The sequence below is a fragment of the Chionomys nivalis genome, chromosome 7 (genome assembly GCF_950005125.1).
Source record: "Chionomys nivalis chromosome 7, mChiNiv1.1, whole genome shotgun sequence".
Classification (NCBI taxonomy): Eukaryota; Metazoa; Chordata; class Mammalia; order Rodentia; family Cricetidae; genus Chionomys; species Chionomys nivalis.
Window position 1 is genome coordinate 31,738,740 of NC_080092.1, and position 25,945 is coordinate 31,764,684.

The following is a 25,945-nucleotide window of genomic DNA, read 5'->3' on the forward strand; positions in this document are numbered from 1 at the left end:
GCCGAGAGCAGAAGAGATCACAAAGACACAGTTGGCCTGGGGTTGGAAGTCACAAGTCACAGAAACGGAGAACTGCAGCATAGTTAAAGCAATAGAGCAGAGTAACAACACTGCCTGCCAAAGATTCCAGTAAGAACTCTTAAAGCTTTTTGAAGAAAAAAAAAATATGTAAGAAAAAATAAAATCCTACCTTTCAGGCTTAAAGTCTGTAACTGAAACAGTTTTCCCAGCTCAAAAGGTAGAACTCGTAACTGGTTGTAATTTAAATGGAGCTCCCTGTTGATCAAAAATTTCCAGGAAGTCAGAAGACATGTTAATTTTAACCTTGACAGCTAAAATCAACAATGTTATTTCTAGGAAAGTATGTACCTAAGAGTGACAAAGTTTTATACATTATATTCCATTATCTAGCCTTGGCCTTCCTATGTAGTTAAACAACAACAACAGCAACAAAACTGCCACAGATCAAACCTTTGGTAATATATTTTAAGGGGAAAAATAAATAAAAAAGTATGATACAAGCTTCAATTTTTATAAGTTGTTAAATTCATGGATATATCAGATTACTCTCAACTGAAGTACTTACCTCACGATAGGCACATGGTTTGCAGGCAGCAAAGCAGTGCTAGTTTGGCACATGTGCTTAAGAAAGCAGAAAGGATGAAACAGCCAAGAGGTACATGTGAGGGTACTCCCAGAGAGGTTCAACTGAGGAGGACCCAGCCTCAATATGGGTAGTACCACCAAAGGGGACTAGGACTGTCCCAACTTCACCTCCTGATGGTGGAAGCAATGTGATCAGCTGCTGGGCATTTCTGCTACCATGATGGACTCTATTTACTCAAACCAGGAGTCAAATGAAAAAGCTTCTCCTTGAAGCTATTTTTGGGGTATTTGGTCACAACAAGAAAAGTAGTTCATACGCAGCTACCATGAGGACTGTTTAAACGAGCTTAATGATGGCTCCAAGTTAAGTTTATGTTTAATAGTTCTCCAGATTTACAAAATTTTCAGTTTAAAAGTAAAATTTATATAAACAAAAGACTAGTTCCTACACAAAGTTTTACTAACCAGATTTTAGAAGAATGATTTCTACTATTCTTGTTTCTTTACAAATCTTGGTTGCTTTTGAGAAAACTGAACAAGAAAAATAAAATCTGCTTTGTTTCCAAGGATTAAAAATAGTCTAGTAAATACTCAATAACTAAGCCAAGAAAATTGTTAAAAGGCTAGTGTAAGAGCAATAAAGACAAAGAAACATCCATAAAAATCTCCATTCTTTACACTAGAAGCCATGAAAACCACTGTGCAAGAGTAGGTACACTGGGTTTGGCTTTGTATTTATGTTGATCTTATCTATCTTCAAAGGTTTAAAAAAAAAAACAACAAACAAATGCACACTCAGCAATTATCATTTGCTGAAACATTAAAACTGGACGGAGTTAGTTATGTTTACTCATCACTGACAACATCCCTAACTTCTGCCTAAGAAGCCTGTTCAAGACCACGTAACTTTTAAACGCCTAAGGACAGCATCACTACAAATTCTACCATGAGCGCAGCAACTGACTCTAGCTTGGTTCATGCCAGGGCTTTCCTACTACAGGCAACAGGTTCTGAGGACCAGTGTTATTAAGGATGTTTGCGTGGCATCAACTGCTGGCCATAAGCCAAGTACAGCACAGTGCTTTACAGTGTTCAAAATTTTTTGGTTCAGACCAATGACTCACTGTAATGAACACTTTGTGGGTGAGGCTGACTGGACAAAAGGGAATACTGCATGACACACCACAGATTCTGATGCCACTGGGAGGAATAAAGAGGTGCTGGAAAGACAGAGGAGGGAGATGGGGGGGTGATGCTACAGGGTGAGGGGTGGATAAGGAGAGACTGGGGGTGAGCAGGACTGGAATGTATGATGTCAAATTCCAAAGAATCAAAAAAGAGTTATGTTTAAGAGTTTTTTTTGTTTTTTTTTTTTTTTGGTTCAAAAAGAAAATACATAACAAAACAGCAATAAAAAACTAAGCAATGTCAGGAAGTAGTGGTGCATTCCTTTAATCCCAGCACTGGGAAGGCAGAGGCAGGTGGATCTCTGAGTTTGAGGCTAGCCTGGTCTATAGAGCAAGAACAACCAGAAAAACTCTGTCTCCAAAAAAATAATTAACAGCAACATCATCAAAACCAAGCAAGGGACCTATTTAATTTTTATTATTAGACATTCAATTCTTACTAAAATATTTCACCAAAAGATACAGTTATGATGCCCCCTTTATTTAAATATAAAATGGCTTTATTTCCTAACAAGATATATATATGGCTGCCTTTGTTCTGGGGGACCTAAATGTCCAAAACTGAGTCTGCATACCTGAGTGATACCATGTTTCCGAGTTCTGCCGGTAAACTCTGGATTTGGTTATGGGACAGGTCCAGATATAGCAGATTGTGAAGCTTGGCAATGTCTGAAGGAATACAGGACAGGGAATTGTCACTCAGATGCAAAGCTGTCAAGTGAGTTAGTGACCACAAAGATGAGCTTAAGCTTCTTACTTTTCCTGCAAGACAGAAAAAAAGAGGAAAGGATTAAATAGCGATCTCCAAAATTTGGCCCATGTATTAAATAAAATTCAGACGTTTTGATTAGGTACTTAACTTACTTTTTAAAAAAGTTTGAGAAAGCTTAACAAGAAAAATTTTAATCTATTTTAGAACAATTTACTGCATGCACTGAACAATTTAATTAGCAGAAGAAAACTAAAATTTAAACTTTTAAAATGAAGTGTCAATACTTGAAAGTACCTTTATTTTAAGAGCACACTGCAAAGAATTTATCCTTTAAATAATCTCAGATATGATAAAACATCAATAATTCACAGCAATGCTAAAATGCTAAATCTAGAATTTGTATACTATAAAATATAAGACAAAATCAAGTACTAATGCCTGAAAAACTGTTCATTCTATACACCAGAAAATAGGAAATCTGCTTTCTATTTACATCAGAAAAGTAAAACACATAGAAAAAAAGAATATTTGCAAATCATAAATCTGCTAAATCATTTATATTCTTAAAACTCAAGAGAGGCTGGAGAGTTGGCTCAATGGGTAAAAGCACTTAGGCAAGTATAAGGGCCTGAGTTCCAATTCCCAGAATTTACACTAAATACCAGACAGTGTGAGCATCTATAATCCCAGAGTCCTCAGGAAGATGGGAGGCAGAGAAAAGACAATCCAGAGAAGCGCTTAGAAACTTGTAGTCCTGGCAGCAGATGCAGAAAACAAACAAACAAAATACAGGGACCCTGTCTCAAACAAGGTTGAATGGTGGGTAGACCAAGGTTGTCCTGACTTCCATACAGCACAGCAGCACCTGTGCATCTGTATTTACATACAAATGAACGCACACTCGTGCACACACAATTTTACAAAAAAAGAAAAAATCTGAGTACAACTAGAATAGTAGTTTGCCTTTAATTCCAGCACTTGGGAGGTGGAGGCAAAAAGCTCACAAGTCTGACACCAGCTTGGGCTACATACACAGTGAGATCTCAAAAACACTCAATGTAATACATATTTCTCCAAAAAAAATACACAAAGGGCCAACAACCACATGAAAAGGTATTTAATATCATTATCTATAAGGGAAATGGAAATGTAGCCCACCCAAATCAAAACGATGAACTACTTCAAACCCACTTGGATCAATATACACAGAGACAATAAGCAGAAAAAAACTCAAACCTTATTTATGTGCTGCTAGTGAAAACATAAAATGGCCCAGGTACTTATCAGCATGGCAGTTCCTTAAAAAGTTCAATATGGAGTTTGCTTCTCAGTTTACAATTTTTTTTTTCAAGGCAGGGTTTCTCTGTTGTAAATAGGAGCGGTGGGGCTAAGTTCCTAGCACCCAGCCGCCCGCATGGTTAGCTTATGCCCCGAAATAATTACATGGAAACTGTATTCTTTTGAACATTGCCTGGCCCATTAGTTCCAGCCTCTTATTGGCTAGCTCTTACATATTGATCTAACCCATTTTTAATATTCTGTGTAGTAAGTACCACGAGCTGGCTTACCAGGAAAGATCTTAACCTGCGTCTGTCTGGAGTGGGAGAATCATGGCGACTCCTTACTCGGCTTCTTTTTCCCAGCATTCTGTTCTGTTTACTCCACCCACCTAAGGGTTGGCCTATAAATGGGCCTAGGCAGTTTCTTTATTATTTAACCAATGACCTTCCTCCATCATTTCTCTGTAGCTTTGGAGCCAGTCCTGGCACTAGCTCTTGTAGACCAGGCTGACCTCGAACTCGGGCGGTGGTGACTCACGCCTTTAATCCCAGCACTAGGGAGGCAGAGGCAGGCGGATCTCTGTGAGTTCGAGGCCAGCCTGGTCTACAAAGGGAGTTCCAGGCAGGCTCCAAAGCTACAGAGAAACCCTATCTCGAAAAATCAAAAAAAAAAAAAAAAAGTTCAATATGGAATTAATATACGAGCAGGCAGGTAATACTTCAGTATTTTCTCATATGTGCACATAAATGACTACAGAAGGCTGAATGGTGGTGGCGCATGCCTTTAATCCCAACACTCAGGAGATGGAGGCAGGAGGATCTCTGAGTTCGAGGTCAGCCTGGGCTATAGAGCAAGTTTCAGAACAGGTTCCAAAGCCACACAAAGAAATCCTGTCTCGAAAAACAAAACAAATAACAACAACAAAAATAATTACAGAAGAATGTTTTAAGACTCAAAACTGCAAACAATCCAGATAACTGACTTGATAATTATTTAAATAAAATATGGTATGCTCATCGCCATACAATATTATTTGCAAAACAAATATGTGCTAGAACAAGGACCAACTTGTTAAAATACTTGTTAAAGGGAAAGAGCTGGTGATGAAATATCATCTATCATATGAATGCCCTTACACGAAATGTCCAGACAGTAAAAACCCACCAAGAGGGAAGAGAAACACTTCTTGGAAAGGATGCTAAGGGGAAATGGAAAACAAAAACAAACAAACAAACAAACAAAAACCACGAATGCTAGTAAATACAGCATTTTGAAACTGAGATGAACACTGCATAAATCTATAACTATACAAAATTCACCAAGCTTCACTTTAGGTTGATGAACTATATGATGTATGAATTGTATTTCAAGCTGTTGTAAGAAAAAGAGAAAAGGAGACAAAAAAAGTTACTTATGCAAAGAGGACTATTAAGCCAGTGTGATAGCTAATCTTGACGGTCAATCTGATGGAACTCAGAATCACCATGGAAACAAATCTCTGGACATGTCTCTGAAGGATTTATCTAGATTAGGTTAGCTGAGGTGGGAGTGGGTGGTACAATTCTATGCTTAAGGTTTCAGACTGGAAAAAAACATTCGGTTGAGCACCAGCATTCACAGCATTCACCTCTGCTTCTTGCCTGTCTCCTGCTCCAGACACTATATGCTCCCAATCATAGACTGTACTTCCTGAAACTGAGAGCCAAAGCAAACCCTCCCCTTCCCGTAGGTTGCATTTGTCACGTATTTTGAACTAGCAATGAGACATGTAACTAATATACCAACAGACACAAAAGTTCAGCAAATTCAAACATGGAGACTAGCAAGAAGGGGAAGTTGGGAAGAAGGAAAGAGAGACAGAAGGGAGAATATGAATGAAAATGCCTTCATGGAAGTCCTTCACTATAGAAAGTGAATCTATATCACTGATAATAAATGAAAGTTAATTATCAAGATTTCTCTAGCCAGATAAATTATTTCTAACAAAAAATTGCAGAAAAAGAAAACTTATATGAACACACACAGTAACCAAAATAAACAAAATATTTATTTTATATATTATTTATAATATTACATAGGGCTTAAAATAAATAAAAGGCAGTCATATGGGGAAAAATTACATTTCAAAAAGAACAAAGATAAAATGTTAATAGATGTCTAGTTATAAAAAATGACTGGAGCACAGCCTTTAACGTTCTGGGGGAAAGATCCTGCCAAATGAAGGCAAGTTTTTTGTTAGAGGGAAGCTGAAAGAATTTATTGACAGTAGCTGTATAAGGTAGAAAATTCTTTAGGTAGTATAAAAACAGTATTACCAGATGGAAATTTATTAGAAATACAAGCTATAGAGCTCTACTGAGATTTTCAGATTTGGAATTATTGGCATATAGATATGACCAGTGAAATTCCTAATCTAATAATCTGAAATGTTCCAAAATCTGAGATTTTAAAACATGGATATTAAGTATTAGATCTCAGGACCTTCAGATTAGGAATGTTCATATCTGTAGTAAATATACAAACTTTTAAAAAAATTTTAAATTTCTCTATAAAACAACTGACTAGCTGGGCAGTGTTAAGTTGGGAGCGTGGACCCCAGCCCCTGGTCTGGGAGTTGCACTCCTCTAGACTCTAAATCCCAGCATGCCAGGTCCTGACCCCTCCCTGCGGGGGGGGGGGTGGGAGGGGGGTGGAGAGGAGGAGAGGTCAGGACGGTTCCCACAGGGTATTTAAAAGAGCTCCCAGAGGAGAAACAAGTTGTTTTCAGGTCTGCATGGGCTCCCTGCTGCCCTGTCTCCCCACCATGCACTTGGCCATCCGAGAGCGTTATTCTTAATAAAACAATGGGATTTTGATTTGGTTTGATTTGACCTAATTGGATTTCTTGTGCTGGCGGAGTTGCCCTTTTCTTATAATTTTTACTTATCAGGCAGGAGTGGCACACTTGGGAGACAGAGTCAGGTGGATCTCTGAATTCGAGGTCAGCCTGATCTACAAAAAAGTTTCAGGACAACCGGAGCTGTTACACAGAGAAACCCTGTCTCAAAAAACTAAAACCAACCAACCAACCAAACAACTGACTAATGTCAGGTGTGATGGCACATGCCTACAATACTGTCCTTTGGGAAGTGAAGGCAGAAGGATTAGGCACAAGTGTTAGGCATTCAAGATCATCCTTAGTGTATTAAGTTCAAGGCCAGTCTGGCTACACATAACACTATCTCAAAACAAACAAACATGGACTATTTTAAAGTAAAACTAATAGAAACTACAAGATTTAGGGCAGACGAATATAACATATAACAAAAGCATAAAGATGAGAAAGTGAAGTGTGAGGTTCTAACACAATACAGAAAGTGGCATACGATAATGTATACTAAAATATGTCAAACATTCATACATCCATTTATTTCAAAGAGAGGTAAGAAAACAAAATACAGAACAGAATGGGGTCATTAAAAACTAGTAAGATGGTGAGTTCAAGATCTAACAGTCACACGAAAATGCCTAAATAGACCCCAATAACATGTACTATTTGCCAGTTTTAAATACATAGGGACAAGAGTACAAAAATAATCTAATACAGTGAGAAGAAAGCTGGAGTAGCTGTGCTGCTAACAGACAAAGGAACCAAATGACTAAATCCTACCATAATAAAGTCAACTTAATCAGGAATACAGACTCCTAGGTTATTTATGGAACTTGTAAGAAAGTTGTGAAAACACTTTGGCAAAATCAGGTAAGACTGTGAAGAGAAAGAGAAATCCAATCAAGAGATTTCAGAACCCTCCTCTCAATTAACAAGACAAAAATGATACGGACCATGCCACAGTTCAACTAACCTAACTTCACTGATTTAAAAGACCACACAACAGCAGCAAAAGACAACTTACATCAAGTGTAGATGGAATGTTTACTAGACAAGACTCCATAAACTCAAAGAGATTACAATAAAAAATGTTTTCTGTCAAAATCATGTTGGGATTAAATTTAGAAATCGGTACAGATGCCTAGAAAATGCTAGAAATTGCCTCACTGGTCAGAACAATTAAAAGACTAACTGGAAACTATTCTATATAGAAAGAAAAGAAACATAAGTTTCAAATCAATGAAGGAATGGATTTGGCTTCTGTATTAATAAACTAGAAAAGAAGAATTTTAATCCAAACCTGAAATAGTAAGAGAACAGATTAAACCAATGAACCAACAGCTGGTGCTTTTGACAAGTGAAAAAATACACACACATACCTCTCGCCAGAAACAAATATGAGTCTAAGGCCAGCACAGACAATGGTGAGACCTTGCCTTTAAAACAAACAAATCACACTCTGTTGGGGGTAAAGTCCACAAGCCTCTGAGTTCAATCTCCAGCACCATGTGGAAAAAAAGGAAAGAAATGGGTCATGAAATGAAATCCCAGAAGTTTATAGTGGCTTTAACAATCATTTCCAAAACCAGGAAAACCATTTAGCTGTCCAAGCAGGAACTGGATGATGTTAAGTGCTCCAAACAAGCATTGGAATGCTAACAGTGAGCACTTACACAGCTTTGAATACTAAATGAATATATATATATATCTGATATATAATGCCAGCAGGACATGACGTATGTTCAGTTCACCACATTCTGTTCTCATCAACAGACTGATGTTGTTATGATGAGAAAAATTTATGAAAGTTTATGGTCTCTTCTCAACCTCTCTCTCTCTCACCCTCCAGCCATGCCATGCTTTCACCTATTCTCTTTTCATCTCAGTCTCTCAGTCTCTATAACAATAGTTCTCAACCCGTGAATTGTGACTCCCTTAGGGGTCAAATGACCCTTTCAGAGTCGCCTGAGACCACTGAAAAAACTAGGCATTTACATTACGATTCATAGCAATAGCAAAATTATAGTTATGATGTAGCAACACAAATAATTTTATGGTTGGGGGTCACCACAACATGAGGAACTGTATTAAAGGGTCACAGGAATAGGAAAGTTGAGAGCCACTGCTCTAGACTCTGACAATATAAAACAACTTTGAACTGTTTATAAATTACCTAGCCTGTGGCATATTTTAAAAGGACTAAGACAATAAAGAACTTAAAAATACTCTTTTCAAAAGAAGTGCAAAATTTAAACAAACACTTCAGCAAAAAGGACAAAGAGATGGCAGATAAGTTATACTGAAATATGTTCAACAAGCAGTAATTTAAAAAACACAGATTAAAGTCACAATAAGATGATGTGGGAGGTTCTTCAGTCTATGTGTTGCTTTTATTGGTTAATGAATAAAAGAAACTGGCTTGGCCTATAGCAAGGTAGAAGGAAGGTGGAGTCAGAGAGAAGTCATGTAACCCGCCAGAGACAGACACTGGGAATGTTAGCTGGTAAGCTACCCATAGCCACGTTGCAATACACAGATTAATAGAAATAGGTTAAATTAATATGTAAGAGTTAAGCCAATAAGAAGCTAGAGCTAATGGGCCAACTGTATTTAATTAATACAGTTTCTGTGTGATTATTTTGGGTCTAAGTAGCTGGGAACAAATTAGCATCCTCCTTACTACAATAAGATAGTATTACATGTAAGGACAGCTGAGTCTAAAACACTCACTATATGCCACTGTGCTAATGATGCTGATCAGACATCTAGTAAAACGAAACTAAATGAAAAGGAAACGAAAAGAAAGGGAGGAAGGGAGGAAAAAAGGAAACAAACCTGCTTCTAAACAGTCTCGAGAGTTTCAGAAGTTTAAAAATACACTATCATTTGACTACAGATATTTAACCCAGAGAAATAAAAGCTATGCCCACACCAACAAGACCATTTACAGTGGCCTAATTTGTAATGATGAAACACTATAAATAATAGCCCCTCTACATCCAACAGGTTAATGGATAAACAAATGCTACCATACTATGCAACAGACTACTACTCCATTAGAAAGAAAGAAAATAAGAAAGAAAGGAAGGAAAGAAGGAAGGAAGGAAGGAAGGAAGGAAGGAAGGAAGGAAGGAAGGAAGGAAGGAAGGAAGGAAGAAAACACAAACGAACCCCAAATTAAGTATGAGTAACTAGAGAAAGAACAAGTCAAAACAAAAGAACACACTGGAAGTGAGGATTCACTTCAGTTGGCAGAGTGCTTGCCAGGCATACATGCAGTCCTGGGTTTGATTACCAGTGCTAACATATACCAGGTATATAACATGTATGCATGTGGCTGGTCCCAGAATGAAGGACACAGGGACAGAAAGATAAAAAAAAATTAAAGTCATCCTTGACTACATATCAAATTCAAGAACAACCAAGACTACAAGAAAACATGCCTACCAGAAAAACAAAAACAATCTTGGTGTCATTTACATAAATTCTATAAAACACAAATCTAGTATAGAAATGAGAGAAGAAATGCAAAAATGGCAGAGAAACAAAGGATCACAGATTCTCAGGAATGATGGATACACTCACTAAAAAGCATACCTACAGGTCAGAATACACATTATTACAATATATACATGCTGATTTAAAAAACTTATTTTTAATTGTGTGTGAGTGGGACTCTGTGCTGTGTAGGCATGCAATCCCAAGGAATTGCAGTTACAGTTATTTTTGAACCACCTGATGTGGATGCTAGGAACTCACTTGGGGTCCTCTGTAAGAGGACATGCAAGAGCAGTATGTCACCAAGACATTTATCCAGTCAAGCGCCCCCCACCCCATGCATGCCAATTTCTGCATGTGAATTACACTTTGGTAAAACTATGACTACTTTGATCCAAGAACATTTCTCTAAGTGAAAAATGTACTCCTAAGTCAGTTAAGAGCCACATTCAACTAAGTGACTTCATTCTAAAGTTCCCAGAATATTTTATTGCTAAATATCAGGAGACAGAAAGAATTATTGTTCCCTGAAATTAGACAGTGGTGATTAGCAAGCTACTAAGAGACTATGTGCATAATTAATGAACCTACCAAGAAATCCAAATAACTAAACTATACATTTATAAAGATTCTGGAAAAAATAAATTAAACATCTAACTGACATTCTAGAAGAAACAAGAATTACAGTTGATCTTTACTGTTTCTTGGTTTAGTATTGCTTTGATTCCCCCACAAACACTAAATCAGTCATTCAGATATGTGAGAAGCAGACAAGAAGTTACCTAATGCACACATTCACAGCAGTTCAGTAAGGTCTGCCTGCAAACAATCCTAAAGGACTAGGCAGAGTGAACCTATCAAGAAATCAAAGCGCTTTAACTAACCCACAGATCTACAAAGATTTAGAAAAAAAGAAAAAGTTCATAGCATTGACAAAGAACATTCCTGTTAGCATATAGAATGCATATATTAACCAAATGTATGTTTGTGCATATAACAATAAAGTAGGACCTTATTTATCACACAAACAAAAAGGTAAACTAACTAGTAGGTATAATAAGTATGTAAAACTAATGGAGAAAACATAAGAAAATCATCATAACCATCTTAATTTATATATGATCATAACAAAAAAATCTCCAGGATGATACTGTTCCTTGTAAATTAAAAAAAAAAAACTTCAAAATATCACATGTCAAAACTACAAATGGATATACCTTTGACTATAGATATTAGGAACAATATAAAATAGCCCATTGTTGCCATGTGGCAATGGCACACACCTTTAATCCCAGCACTCGGGAAGCAGATGCAGGCAGATATCTGTGAGCTTGAGGCCAGTCTGGTCTACAGAGTGATTTCCAGGACAGCCAGGGCTATGCAGAGAAACCCAGTCTCGAAAAACACAAAGTCTCTTCTTGTTCCTTTCCAGACTCTGCCTCGAACCCTGTAGCCTCTGAGATGTTGATTCCTAAGAAGAACTGGTTTGTCATCTATGAACTCCTTTTTAAGGAAGAAGTGATGGTTGCCAAAAAAGATGTGCATATGCCCAAACATCCTGAGCTATTAGACAAGAATGTGCCCAACCTTCAAGTAATGAAGGCCACTAAGCCTCTCAAGTCTAAAGGCTAGGTAAAGGAGCAGTTTGCCTGGAGACATTTCTACTGCTACCTTATGAACAAGGGTATCCAATATCTCTGAAATTACCCCCACCTACATCCGGTGATCATGCCTGACACCTTGCCCTGCCCTGCCCCCATCTTAAAACTGGCAGGCATCAGCCTAGGGGTTCTGGAGGGTGAGTGAACTGCAGAGATATTGACAGAAGGAATGCTGTGTGTCCTCTGGGGCTGAAAAAGAAAGCTGAGGCTGGGACTGGCTCAGCAGCTGAATTCCAGTTTAGAGGCGGCTTTGGTTGTAAACATGGCCAGCCACCTCAGTGAAGCTGGAGACTGTGATGTGCTTAATAAACTTGAAAGAAAAACCCACTCAAAATACAGATCTACAGATATATCATTTTAATTAAAAAAGAGGAATAGAATAACTCGTTTATGTGTTTGCACAAAGCAACTCTAGAGGGATGCAAAGAAACATGCAGAGAGAAATAATGGAAAACAGACTTTTGCTGTTCGCTTTTTTGTTGTAAAGACTTATTAATTTATTAAGTATACAGTGTTCTGATTGCATGTATGCCTGCAGGCCAGATGAGGGCACCAGATCTCATTACAGATGGTTGTGAGCCACCATGTGGTTGTTGGGAATTGAACTCAGGACCTCTAGAAGAAGAGCCAATACTCTTAACCTCTGAGCCATCTTTCCAGCCCTGCTGTGTACTTTTTAAAATTTAACAAAAGTTTTTTATTGATTCTTTGGGAATTTCGTATCATGTACCCCAATCCCACTTATTTCCTAATGCCTCCATGTCTACCTCTACCCTTGTAGCGCCCTCCCTCAAAAACAAAAAACAAAACTCACAAAACATTGCTCCTTCTTTCCTCCCATCCTATCGCATATTCATCTGCTGTAGTGGCATTGGGAGCTGCAATGTGTCACACAGTACCATTTTATCCAAAAAGGTTTACTTGCAAATATTCTTGCAGTGAGTTATTGGCCTTGTTCTTCAAAGGTTCTGGTTTAAACACTATCAATACCTCACTCAAACTCCTCTCAGATATCCTGCTGTCATGGAGATCCTGTAGCTATGGTTCCAGGACCAGTCCCTTCATGTACTCTAGCAGGCCATACATGGGGTAGGCCAACTCAAAACCCTGGATGTGGGCCTGGGTGTAGCTGAGTTGGTCAACGGGCATCTACTAGGACTGCCCCCTGCCAAAGTGAGGGCCAGGGCCAACTGTTCCATGCCTGAATCACTCTGGAAGCAGGCTAGGTAGGGATGGAACTAGCTCTCCTGTGATTACATCTCTCCTGCCACACAGGCCAGTTCTCACAAGGCCAGTGAGGGGCAGGGCTAGCTATCTGGCTTCGCTGTGCTCTTTTTAAAAAATATTTTTGTGTTTCCCTTCCTAAAGTTCCCTTATCTCAGTTCTATTTGGCTTATATCATCATCTCAGAAGCTTTCCTTAATCATGCCAAGCTAGTAAAACCTTCTCAAAGATAACACTTCAAGCATTTGTGTTCTCTATGTATCACAGTTTCATAACTATCATGTCAGGAACTCCTACAGTTTGTAAAGTTCTGGAAATCTTTATATTTAACTGCCTACTCATCAGCTCAGAAAGAAATGAATGAATGGCATATAAATAATTTCTAACAAGTGAGTGACGATTTAAAACCACCACTCAGCATCTGCTGTCTCTACTTAGAGTTTCTTCCTCTCCCACTTTAGTCTGACTTATTCTTAAGTTATACTTAATCCTTATCAAAAGAGCTTCATATAATAGTTTTAAAAATCATAAAGTTATTGATTCAATATTTTAGTCATAGTATGTTATTCTTCACAGAAAAGTAAATCTGAATAAAGCTTTCTCAATAAACTCAAATGTTACAGTGTCACAGATAAAAACTAATGTGTGGCCTAAAGGCAAAGCACCCGCTTCAAAAATCTTTTCAGTAAGTGCCACTAAGTTCAGAGCCAAGCCTGTATCTCCTGGAAGTTCACTGCATATAGTTTTGCTTAGTGCAATTCCTTCTGCCCTACACTGGTACATCTCAAAAAGGCCTGGAACAAACACAGCTGTTGAACACTACAGGTGCATCTCAAAAGTAGATAATCACAGTTCCCCCCCCCATTAAAATGGGTACAAAAGAGATATGAAAGTTGACATCTTAAGGCAGAATTTTTTATACACATCTAATTTAAGATTCCTGTGACAAGAGTTTGTTTGTGGTGGGCAAAAAGTACCACCCCCCAGTCAAGAAGCTATTGGCATTTGATTGCTGCTATGTAAGGGAAAAGTCAGTTTTCATCAATGGAGCTGACACTTGAAATATTAACTACACTCCAGGACATATCTCACATTCAGAAGTAATTGGCCAATACAAACTGGACTCCATGTCTTTTATTTGTTTGTTTGCTAAGAGAAAGAAAGAGAACATGAAGTTGGACAGGCAGGGAGGTAGGAAAAGATCTGGTAGGAGTTGGGGTGGAGAGTGAGTAGGATTAAAATGTATTATATGAAATTTAAAAATAAATAAAACTAAGTTTAAAGCACCTGTTTGTTCAACAACACTGCTGTTGGCCAACTGTTGTACTGGGGAAAACAAAGGCAGCAAAGATATGACAGGAAACCTGGAGACAGGGAAGCATAGACAGGTATGAAGGGGGACACGCTCCAAGAGTACCAGTTGCAGAATCACCAACAGCAGCTGAAAAGTAAACTGAAAGCAGATGCCGAGGCCAAACAGAATCTAAGCTATCTTATATATTCAAGAAGGGGAACTCTGAAACCTGAGGAAGAAGAGCATGTTAAACCAAAATTCCAGCTGGGAGCTATAAATGGAAGAGGGATGATCTAACAACAGGCAGAGGTGCTCACAACCAGTGAAATCTGGTTCAAGTCAGATCAGTCCCTGATTAGATTAAGGTCACCCACCCCTCCATAATAGCTGAAAAATAAACAAGTAGATTTACTCCTAAAGAAAAAAAGGTCATGAAATTTCCATTTCCAGCAACTATCAAAGAACTGAAAACTGCAAGGAAAAGAAAAACAATAGACCAAAACCTCTAAGAGGCTCAGAAGGAAGGGGACATTTCCAGATGGTGGGCACTAGGCAGCACGGCAGCAGTTAAAGGTGGAAAATAAAGTCAGCTCAAATAACTGTTTCAGCCTTCTACCCAGTGTCCTGAAAACATGCAACAGGACAGAACCCAGGCAGAGTCTGATGGTCTATTTAAGTTGAGATGAAGCTGGAGTCGGGAGAGGTCAAGGCAGGTAACATTCACAGAATGGAGCGCTAAATAGAGAGCTACATAAGATGTGAAGAAAGTTTTCATGCACGAAATAACCCTAACATGAAGAGGAGAGCAGAGAAAAACTGATAAGAACAGAGAAAGCAATGCTTGGGATCTCAATGATTTGATTTGATTTTCCACCAGCCAGAACGGAAAACCTATTAGCCAGAGAATACTTAGGAAAGTACTACTTAAAAGCAAGCTTCAAGGAAATCAAACGGTTTCCAAGATATTTAACTCTCAGAACAAAGCTCAAGAGTATTTCTAAGAATATAAAATTATCCAGAACTCAAGAAATAGACCTCTGTACTTTGTATATTCAAACAAAAATTATAAAAGCATGCAAACAAGAAGAAACAAAATGACTTTAACCAACCTCAAACGGAAACAGTTCCAAAGATAATAAAAAGATAATAGTTATATTTGATATATGCTTTGAAAAGAGAAAGATGTAAATGTAAAGGCAAGGAAAAGAAATTCCCATAACCTCTAGTGATGAAAATATTAGATGACACTGCAATAAAATTAATGAAATTAAGGGTATAGAAATGAAAACTAGTTCAAAATTAAAAAAAATAATAATACAATAAAGGTAACAGTAAATTAAGCCTAACCAATATAAAAGACAATTTAAGTAAGCTAAAATGCAACTAACCACACACTCCTAAATGGACAGGGAAGAAAGCAGAACAAAATTATCTGACAATATAAATTGTAAACCCACAGATCTAAGAAGTTTAACAAAATCTAATCACCAAAGAAGTGTGTATGTGTGGGGAACACTACAAAAACACATTATAATCATGGTACTTAAAACCAATGACAAAAATCTCTTAAAAATTGTTTCATAAAATGGACATACATAACAGCATAACAGAAGCAATGATAGGAATGATTGTAGTAGACTTAAGAAAAACGACATAAACAAGAGGCAAAGGTGAGCCTTATTGAAGAATACAATCCATTAACGAAGAATTCTTCCTCCAGCTAAAACCTTTCAAAACAGCAAAACAAAATGACCCAGAATCTGAAAAAAAAAAAAAAAAAAACCTATCACTACTTTCATTACAAGTATTTCAGTTAGAAGGAGAAAAGAAACAGAAATTTGCCTTTATAAAACTGAAGAACACTAGAAAACCTAGGTGGGCAAAAACAACTTATTATTTCTCATGTAATGAAACTACCAACATATAATGAGGCTTAGAACTAGAATACAAGAGTAAAATTTAAAAATCATAAAGGAAGACTTAAAGTCAGTCTGTTTGATATGCCAGCAACGAATAATGGAATTCAAAGTAAAAACACCATTTACATGTGCACTATGAAAAAAAAAAAAGGAGAGATACAAAATGAGGAAAAGTATGAAATTCCATAAAAAGATATCAAGTAAGAATGAATAAGTAAAAAGACAGTCCACGTTCACGGCTAGGAAAACTGAATATTGCCAAAAATGTCAGTTCTTCTCAACTTAATATACAGACTCAATGTAATACCAAAAAAAAAAAAAAAAAAAAAAAAAGAAAGGAAAGGAAAGAAAAGAAAAACATTTAAATAAAAAAAAGTCTGCCCTTGACTATGGAGAAGATAAGCCATAGACTGAAAGAAGCTATTTATAAAAGGGCACATCTGGGAGATGTAGTTCTGGAGAAGAACACGCTTAACGTGCATGAGGCCCTGGACTTCATCTCCAAAGTGAAAACACAAGAGTGGGAAAGACATCTGATTAAAGACTGTATTAGTTATTGTTGCTGACAAAGCATTATAAGGGAAGAATGGGCTTGTTCTGGCTCATTGTTCTACCCAATGGCTCTCAACCTCCCTAATGCTATGAACCTTTAATACAGTTCTTCATGTTGTGGTGATCCCAGCCATAAAATTCGTTGTAGGAGGCCGCTTGTTCATTTCCCGGTTGCCCAGATCCCAAAATAACCACACAGAAACTGTATTAATTAAATCACTGCTTGGACCATTAGCTCTAGTTTCTTATTGGCTAACATCTTAATTTAACCTATTTCTACTAAACTGCATTGCCAGATGGCTGTGGTTTACCAGGTAAAGTTCCATCCGGCATCTGTCTCTGGTGGGGCTACTTACAAACTGCCAATATAGGCAAAACTGTCTGAAATTTTATGCTTCATGGAAAAGTCTGCTGGATAGTATGGGCCTGTGGGCTGAAGATGGATGCCCCAATAATACAGAAAAACTTTGGGTGAATGAATGTCCAGGTAGCGAGATGTCTTTGTCAATTCTAGAGATTTGGAAGTTGCTTTCAATGCACTTTCTGTTACTTAGGTAATATTATATCCTTCTGGAGTCTTTGATAGAGTTAAGAATATATAGTTATAATTATAGTTTTCCTTAGTTATGATAAAAGAAAAAGTAGAATAAATGTTGTAACTGTAATTCTTAATTGATACCTGTTTTGTTATATGTAATTTTACTATATTAAAGTTAAAACTTTCCTTTCCCCCTCTACATGCTGTGAATATCATTGGTTAATAAACTGGCTTGGCCTGATAGGGCCGAGTAGATCTGGGGAGGCGGGGGGGGAGGGGGGGGACCGACCTAAACTGAATGCTAGAAGAAAGAAGGTAGAGTTGGAGAAGCCATGGAGCTGCCGCTGGAGACAAACATGTTGGAACCTTGCCAGTATGCCACGAACCTTGTGGTAAAATATAAAATAATGGAAATGGATTAATTCTAGATGTAAGAGCTAGCTAACAATATGCTTAAGCTATTGGCCAAACAGTATTGCAAATAATATAGTTTCTGTGTGATTATTTCAGGAGTCTGGGCGGCTGGGAACAAGCAAGAGGCCTCTCTACAACAAAAATTGATTGGCTGCTACTTCGTAACTGTAATTTTGCTACTGTTATGAATCATAATGTGAATATTTTTGGAGATAGAGATTTGTTAAAGGAGTCACAACCCACAACTTGAGAATCAGTATTCTAGGGCCTCCATTTCAGCACAGCAGGAAAGACAAGGAAGGTAGAAAGCAGAAAATACAGCATCAACTTTCAGGAAAACAGAATGAACAGAAAATGGAACCAAGACAGATATAGCCTCAAGGCCCTTCCCCAATGACCCACTTCCTCCAAGACTCCACCTCCTAAAGCCTACAGAACTCTCACACCATCAGCTAGTATTTAAACACAGCAACCTAAAGGCGGACATTTCGCATTTAAACCACAACAGAGCTGTTATTTATGCTATATAGAGATCTATTAAAAGTTAAACAACAAAGGAAAAAAACTTATTTAAAATGGTCAAAAGATCTGAACAGATACTTTATCAAAGAAAACATCAATGACAAGCATATGAAAAGACAATACTACATGTCATTAAGAAACTGAATTTAAAAGGAGATAACCAACACACACCATCACGATGGCCAAACTCAAAGCACTGAGGACAAGAAATCCTAAAGAGACTGTAAAATAGAAATTTTTGTTCGCTCTGGTGGAAACACAGTACACAGCTGCACTTCAGAAAACACTTGAGTAGTTTCTCGTAAAAACCAAGCATACTCTTAGCATATGAGCTTCTTTGTCCTTAGCAAAATCCACAGGCAGATGTTTGGAGTAGCAATATGTAAAAATGTCAAAACATGCAAGAACCCAAGATGTTCTTTAGGACATGAGTAAGCAAGAGATGATGGTACTTCCAGATAGTGTGGCATTATGCAGGGCTAAGTAAAATGAAACCGAGTCACGAAAGGCACAGGATTCAGTGAAAACAGCTGATCTGAAAAGAATACATACTGTATGATTCCAATTATTCCACCTTCACAAAAAAGACGCACCTATGAGAACAGAAATATGATTGCCAGGCATGGGAGAATGAATATTCTGAAACAGAATTTCTTGAGAAGAAAAACTATTCTGTGTAATACTATAATGGTGGCTCTCAACCTTCCAAATGCTGCAATCCTTTAAAACAATTCCTCATGTTGTGGTGACCCCCAACCATACAATTATTTCATTGAGACTTGCTTCTGGCCACCAGCTCCATGCTTCCCTGTGCACAGCGGGCTAGCATCAGGCCCTGACCGAGCAGAGCAGGTCTGCTGAGAGCTGGGGCAATGCATCTTGCAGTGAGAATTGAGAGGTCTATGTGGCAAGGCAGAGATCCAGAAAAATGAAGAAATGGAGCAGCCCCTGCAGAACTGACAGGAAGACTATCCTTAGGGAGGAGGTTATGGCCTCCAGCCTGTTGTAAACAACCAGAACCAGAGGACAGGCTGGTCGACCTGCCCCTAACTTCTGATGAGTCATACCCAATAGGCAGATTAATGATGTGTTGGGTGCAGAGGGAGATCATATGAAAATGTTCATGGAAGAGATGAGAGAAATCAGGGGAAACTTAGGGAGCTACAGTTGATCCCCATAGTCTTACGGGGACCTCTTAATCACCATAAACATCATGATGAATTCTGCTTATGCCTTGACTTCTACCATTTTCTATAAGATCATACTGTGATCCCAATGGATTCTTTTTCCTTGCATTCTCCTGACATGCCTTTACTGATATGTTTGTGGTGAGTCTTGTGTTGCGAGTTTCTAACTGGAGATTGCCTTCCCACTCTATGTAAGTTTCTGTCAACAGTACAGTACTGCCCATTTGCAAAGAAAAAACAAAGTAAATAAAGTAAACAGCAAAAAAAAAGTTTCATTACTTTATAACTAATTTTGCTACTGTTATAAATCATAACGTAAATATCTGGAATATGACCCCAAAGGGGCCCCAACCCACAGGTTGAGAACTTCTGCTCTATACCCTCTGTACCATTATGCAGAACACCACAGGAAACCCTAACGTAAACTACAGGCTTTGAATGATGATGTGTCAACTTACTAATTGTAATAAATGTATCACTGATAAAAGATGTTACCTATGGGAGAAGACTGTTATAGGCAGGAACATAGAAACTACAGACTTAGATTCAGTTTTGCTGGGAAGTTTTTCAGCTAAAGACAAAGCCTCAAAAACTAAGGTGGAGAACAACTGAGCAGACACCTACCACCAACCTCTGGCATACATACCTATGAAAAGACAGATAGCTTTCCTTCCTATACAAAATGTTTATCAGTGTGGTGGTTTGAATGAGAATGACCCCATAGACGCCCTAAGCATAGTGTTTAGGGAGTGGCATTAGGAAGTATGGCCTTGATGGAGGAGGAGGGGTCAGTTTTGGGTTTCAAATGCCCAAGCCAGGAACCTCGCCAGCACTATGTCTACCTGAGTGTAGACTAAACCTCGACTAAATACTTTCCTTTATAAGAGCTGTTGTGGTCATGGTGTCTCTTCACAGCAATAGAAACCTTAACTAGGACAATCAGGCAATAAAAGGTAAACAGAAGAATGTCACTTTTTATAAATATATTTCAGCTAATGAAAAAATTATAGAAAAGAATCCATACTGCAAATCCTCAAAGAATTAATGGCTTTGGCCAAAAAACGGCAATAGGAAAGCTTTCGGGTCCTAACATTGCTCCTGAAGGAAAGGTACCGCACCATCTGCACGACACCTATGAAATAGCACCTTAAATCCTGTCCAAAAGCTTAAACCCCAGGTCTGTTCTAGACTCTGGACCCATGCGCCCATCTGTAGAAAATACTCAAAACGAAGAACATACTGAGCTTCATTTTGACTATGCAACCTAAAAAATATAGGCTGGGAAAACAAAATGCTTGATTGTCAACACATAAACTGCAAGAAAAAGAAAATCTGAAGGAGGAACCTGTAAATAAAGAAAGATATTAGATAAAGAGAGTAGAGGAGCTATTCTATAATTAAATAAACATAATTAAAAACTACAAGGATGGACTGGTATGATCCTGATATGAGTGCTGGCAAACAAACTGTAGTCCTCTGGAAAAGCAGCACGTACTAGGAACCATGGGGCCATCTCTCCAATTTCCTACAGAACTTTTAAATACAGTCTCTTAAGAAACTTATGCCAGCCAGGTGGTGGTGGCTCACGCCTTTAGTCACAGCACTTGGGAGGCAAACGCAGACGGATCTCTGTGAGTAGAGATCAGTCTGGCCTACAAAACAAGTTCTAGGACAGTTAGGGCCACACAGAGAAACCCTGTCTTGGAAAAGAAAAAGAGAAAACTTAAGCTAAATCATCTCTATGAAAACAGTCTCGGGCTGGAGAGATGGCTCAGAGGTTAAGAGCACTGACTGCTCTTCCAGAGGTCCTGAGTTCAATTCCCAGCAACCACATGATGGCTCACAACCATCTGTGATGAGATCTGGCGCCCTCTTCTGGTGTGTGGGAAGCAGGATGTTGTACACAATAAATAAACAACAACAAAAAAAAGAAAACAGTCTCAACATTAAGACTTCAACTAGACTGCTTCCAAATACAAGCTTACCTGTTACATACCAAAACAACAAAGTGAACATATTAATAAAAACCCTAAAATCTACAGTCCCTATCCTTAGAGTTTATGACATCTTAAGGAAGTGAGAGGAAGAGCATACACAAGTAGAAGTAAGTAATGGGCAGTCAATGAGATTTAAATTCTGATTCAAATGTGTTGTTTTTATATATTAGTATTAGAAAACCTAACTTTCCACCAAATTTTTAATTTCTATACATAAATCCATGTTTCCATGTCTTACCACTTATTTCAAGCTCTACCCAATGTGATTTCTTTCCATTTGCTGCTTCCTCAGAGGACATAATTGTGTACATCCTCCGAGGGTCAGGGGGCTCGTATTTTTCTTTGGGCATGCCTGTTAAAAAAAAATGAAGAAAAGAAATGGATCAGTACATACTGAAGAACCAAATATATAAAAGTATCATTTTTTTAAAAAGCAGACACCTATATTAGGATCATTCATTAAATACAATTTGTTACCAAAAGGAACTAGGAATTACATGTAGAAATGGCAACTTTTTTTGTTTGTTTTTTGTTTTTCGAGACACGGTTTCTCTGTAGTTTTGGAGCCTATCCTAGAACTAGCTCTTATAGACCAGGCTGGCCTTGAACTCACAGAAATACACCTGCCTCTGCCTCCTAAGTACTGAGGTTAAAGGCATGCACTACCACCTGCCAGGCTAGAAATAGCGATTTTTTAGAGCCAGGATACAGCTGATTAAATCCAGAAAGATAATAAAGATGAGATAGTTGAAGAAAACATACTGTTAGCTTGAAAAGGGTTCCACTGGCCAAAAATAAGAAAATCTAAACATCACATGAGTAACTACAACTGAATCAATATAAACTGCAGGTGCCATACATGTAGAGGTCAAAGGGAAATCTGCAGAAAACACTCTCTCCTTCTACCAAGTGGGACCCAGGGAATCATGCTTTTACACAGTATGTCCACACTGTATACACTGGCTGTTCATTAGTCCCTTAGCAGTTATTTAGAATATATTGTCACGGGGGCTGGAGAGATGGCTCAGAGGTTAAGAGCATTGCCTGCTCTTCCAAAGGTCCTGAGTTCAATTCCCGGCAACCACATGGTGGCTCACAACCATCTGTAATGAGATCTGATGCCCTCTTCTGGCCTGCAGGCGTACACACAGACAGAATATTGTATACATAATAAATAAATAAATATTAAAAAAAAAAAGAATATATTGTCACGGTATCATAGTGCCTATATTTAAGTATCTTGTTTACTAATATCCCAAGAAGCAACAACAGTGATGCTCAGAATTTAGTAAGCAAAGAGATATAGCAAAGTGTTTTATTTGACTTATAAAAGTTCTCAACTTAAGAAAAGCAAGTTCATTAATCTGTTATTAATCCATCATGCTTAAGATTTAGAAATTAAACATAAATGTGTATGAAGAGTAATCATACAATATACACAGGATTTGGTATCATTAGAGTCTTATGCATCCACTGAGAATCTTAGAATAAACTCCACTATATATGGGGTAAACTTCTATACTCTAGATAAGCCGCTTACACTTCTCTTCAGTGTATCCACCAAATTGCTAGTATCTAGTGTCTTGGGGACACCGAGTAAAATAAGAATTACTTGAACACTAGTTATTGTGGTACTTTCATAATTCATCTAATATGCCAGAGCAAATGATTAAGGGGCTGGTAATATATACAATATGAATTCATGGGATAAAGGCATGCATGATTCATTTCTCTTTCTTTCTTTTTTTCTTTCTTTTTTTAAGTTTTTTGAGACAGGGTTTCTCTGTAGCTTTGGAGCCTGTCCTGGAACTAGCTTTTGTAGACCAGGCTGGCCTCAAACTCACAGAGATCCACCTGCCTCTGCCTCCTGAGCGCTGGGATTAAAGGCGTACGCCACCACCGCCTGGCTGCATGATTCATTTCTTGGGTGTGGGAAAGCACAAGTATTAAGCATGCTATTGAAATGGCTTGTGAACTAAAACTTATGAGTTTATGCTTACTTCAGTAATTTTCCACTTATTATTTTTGAAGTAATAATGACCAGAGAAAAATGAAACTTCAGAAAAATAAAGTACTAACAACAAAAGATAGTTGTAAATATGATACAAGAAATAAACATAAATCTAGTATATCTTTCAGTGCCAAAAAGCAAAATCTAAAGGAACTATTTCACTGATCATAGTGATAATTTAGTTAAGAAAAAACACAATTATAATAGACTAAAGCACAATCAATAAAATATGAGTACCTCAAAGAAAGAATGCTAAAATAAGAGGGATTAACATGATGCTACATGTCCTACAGAAAAGCGTAATGTAGAAGATGAAATAATAGCAGAGATACTACTACAATAACCATCAAAGCAAGAAGGAGAGAGCAGAAGAGAGCAAGTAGCAGAGACCAGTATGCAAACTAGTCACTTTGATGTAGAAAAACAGAGAGCTGATAACCTAAAGAGAAAGGCTTATTGGATTATTTGTTCTTTTGATGACCAGTTTCTTGGGTTCTTTGTATATTTTGGAGATCAGCCCCTTGTCCAATGTGGGGTTGGTGAAGATCTTTTCCCATTCTGGGGCTGTCGTTTTGTCCTGTTGACCATGCCTGTCCTTTGCTTTACTGAAGCTCCTCAGTTTCAGAAGGTCCCATTTATTAATTGTTGCTCTCAGTGTCTGTGCTACTGGAGTTATATTTAGGAAGTGGTCTCCTGTGCCAATGTGTTCAAGTATACTTACTTTCTCTTCTATGAGGTTCAGTGTGGTTAGATTTATGTTGAGGCCGGGCGGTGGTGGCGCACGCCTTTAATCCCAGCACTTGGGAGGCAGAGGCAGGCGGATCTCTGTGAGTTCGAGACCAGCCTGGTCTACAAGAGCTAGTTCCAGGACAGGCTCCAAAAGCCACAGAGAAACCCTGTCTTGGGGAAAAAAAAAAAAAAAAGATTTATGTTGAAGTCTTTGATTCATTTGGACTTGAGTTTTGTGCATGGCAAAAGATATGGATCTATTTTCATTTTTCTACATGTTGATATCCAGTTATGCCTGCACTATTTGTTGAATACGCTTTCTTAAAATGAGGTACAGACTTGAAAAGAGAACTCTCAACAGACAAATCTGAAATGGCTAAGACACTTAAGAAAATGTTTAACATCCTTAGCCATCAGAGACATGCAAATCAAAACCACTCCGAGATTCCATCTCACACCTGTAAGAATGGCCAAAATCAAAAACACTGGTGACAACTTATGCTGGAGAGGTTGTGGGGTAAAGGAAAAACTCCTGCATTGCTGATGGAAGTGCAAACTGGTACAGCCACTTTGGAAATCAGTATAGTGTTTTCTTAGAAAATTAGGAAACAACCTACCTCGAGACCCAGCAATACCACTTTTGGGTATATACCTAAAGAATGCTTAGTTGTACCACAAGGACATGTGCTCAACTATGTTTATAACAGCATTATTTGCAATAGCCAGAACCTAGAAACAACCAAAATGCCCCTCAACAGAAGAATGGATAAAGAAAATGTGGTACATTTTACACGATGGAAAAAATAATAACACCTTGAAATCTGTGGACAAATGGGTGGGTCTAGAAAACATCATACTGAGTGAGGTAACCTAGACCCAGAAAGATAAATATAATATGTATGCACTCATAAGTGGCTTTTACACATAAAGCAAAGAAAAACCAGCCTACAATTCACAACCCCAGAGAACCTAGACAACAAAGAAGACCCTAAGAGAGACATGGATCTAATCTACACGGGAAGTAGATAAAACAAGATCTTCTGAGTAAATTGGGAGGACGGGGATCATGGAAGACAGTAGAAGGAGAATGGGGAGGAAGGGAGGAGAGCAGAGAAAAATATATAGCTCAATAAAAACAGTAATTTAAAAAGAGAGAGAGAAGCTTATCTAGTTATCCTTTCAGAAATGAAGGGCATTCAGAGGAATCAAACCTCAGCTAAAGGAAAGCGCTACTTTACAAAAGAATGACAACTAACAGAGCCTGATTTTGTGGCTAGTAAAGAGATGGTTCAAAGTTTAAGATCCCCGTCTGTTCTTTCAGAGGACCAGGGCTCAATTCCCAGTACCCTGATGGTGGCTCACAACTGTCTGTAACTCCTCTGTGAGTTCGAGACCAGCCTGGTCTACAAGAGCTAGTTCCAGGACAGGCTCCAAAACCACAGAGAAACCCTGTCTCGAAAAACCAAAAAAAAAAAAAAAAAAAAAAAAAGCCAAGGTAACATAGAAAACCCTGCTTTGGATAGACAAAACAGCTAAGAAATCAAATGAAAGAATTAAAAGTCAATTCTATAATGTACAAGATATAGCAATTTTGTAACTCCTAATGAACACTATTTAGGCAAGGAATATAAGCTAGGTTAAAACCATTAGCACTAAAAAGAATGCTAAGATAATAACACCATGGGCTACTTTTAGAGCATAAACTAGAAAAATGTTCAGCAGAGAAATAAACTGTTACCCACTT

At 38.0% G+C, this 25,945-nt stretch overlaps 1 protein-coding gene and 2 pseudogenes across 2 annotated transcripts in view; 2 read left to right on the top strand and 1 right to left on the bottom strand.

Annotated features, from left to right (window-relative positions):
* Nucleotides 1-25,945, bottom strand: part of Cnot6 (CCR4-NOT transcription complex subunit 6) — a 50,347-nt gene that overhangs the window by 14,596 nt on the left and 9,806 nt on the right. For both annotated transcript variants that reach the window (XM_057774527.1, XM_057774526.1), the window contains exons 2-4: nucleotides 21,700-21,813; nucleotides 2,369-2,555; nucleotides 191-276 (exon numbers count right to left, since the gene is read on the bottom strand). In XM_057774527.1, coding sequence (XP_057630510.1) covers nucleotides 191-276; nucleotides 2,369-2,555; nucleotides 21,700-21,811 — 385 coding nt within the window. In that variant the 5' untranslated portion in view covers nucleotides 21,812-21,813. The remainder of the gene's footprint in view (nucleotides 1-190; nucleotides 277-2,368; nucleotides 2,556-21,699; nucleotides 21,814-25,945) is intronic.
* Nucleotides 9,961-19,534, top strand: LOC130878562 (protein BEX3-like; annotated as a pseudogene).
* LOC130877334 (40S ribosomal protein S10-like) lies at nucleotides 11,615-12,096 on the top strand (annotated as a pseudogene).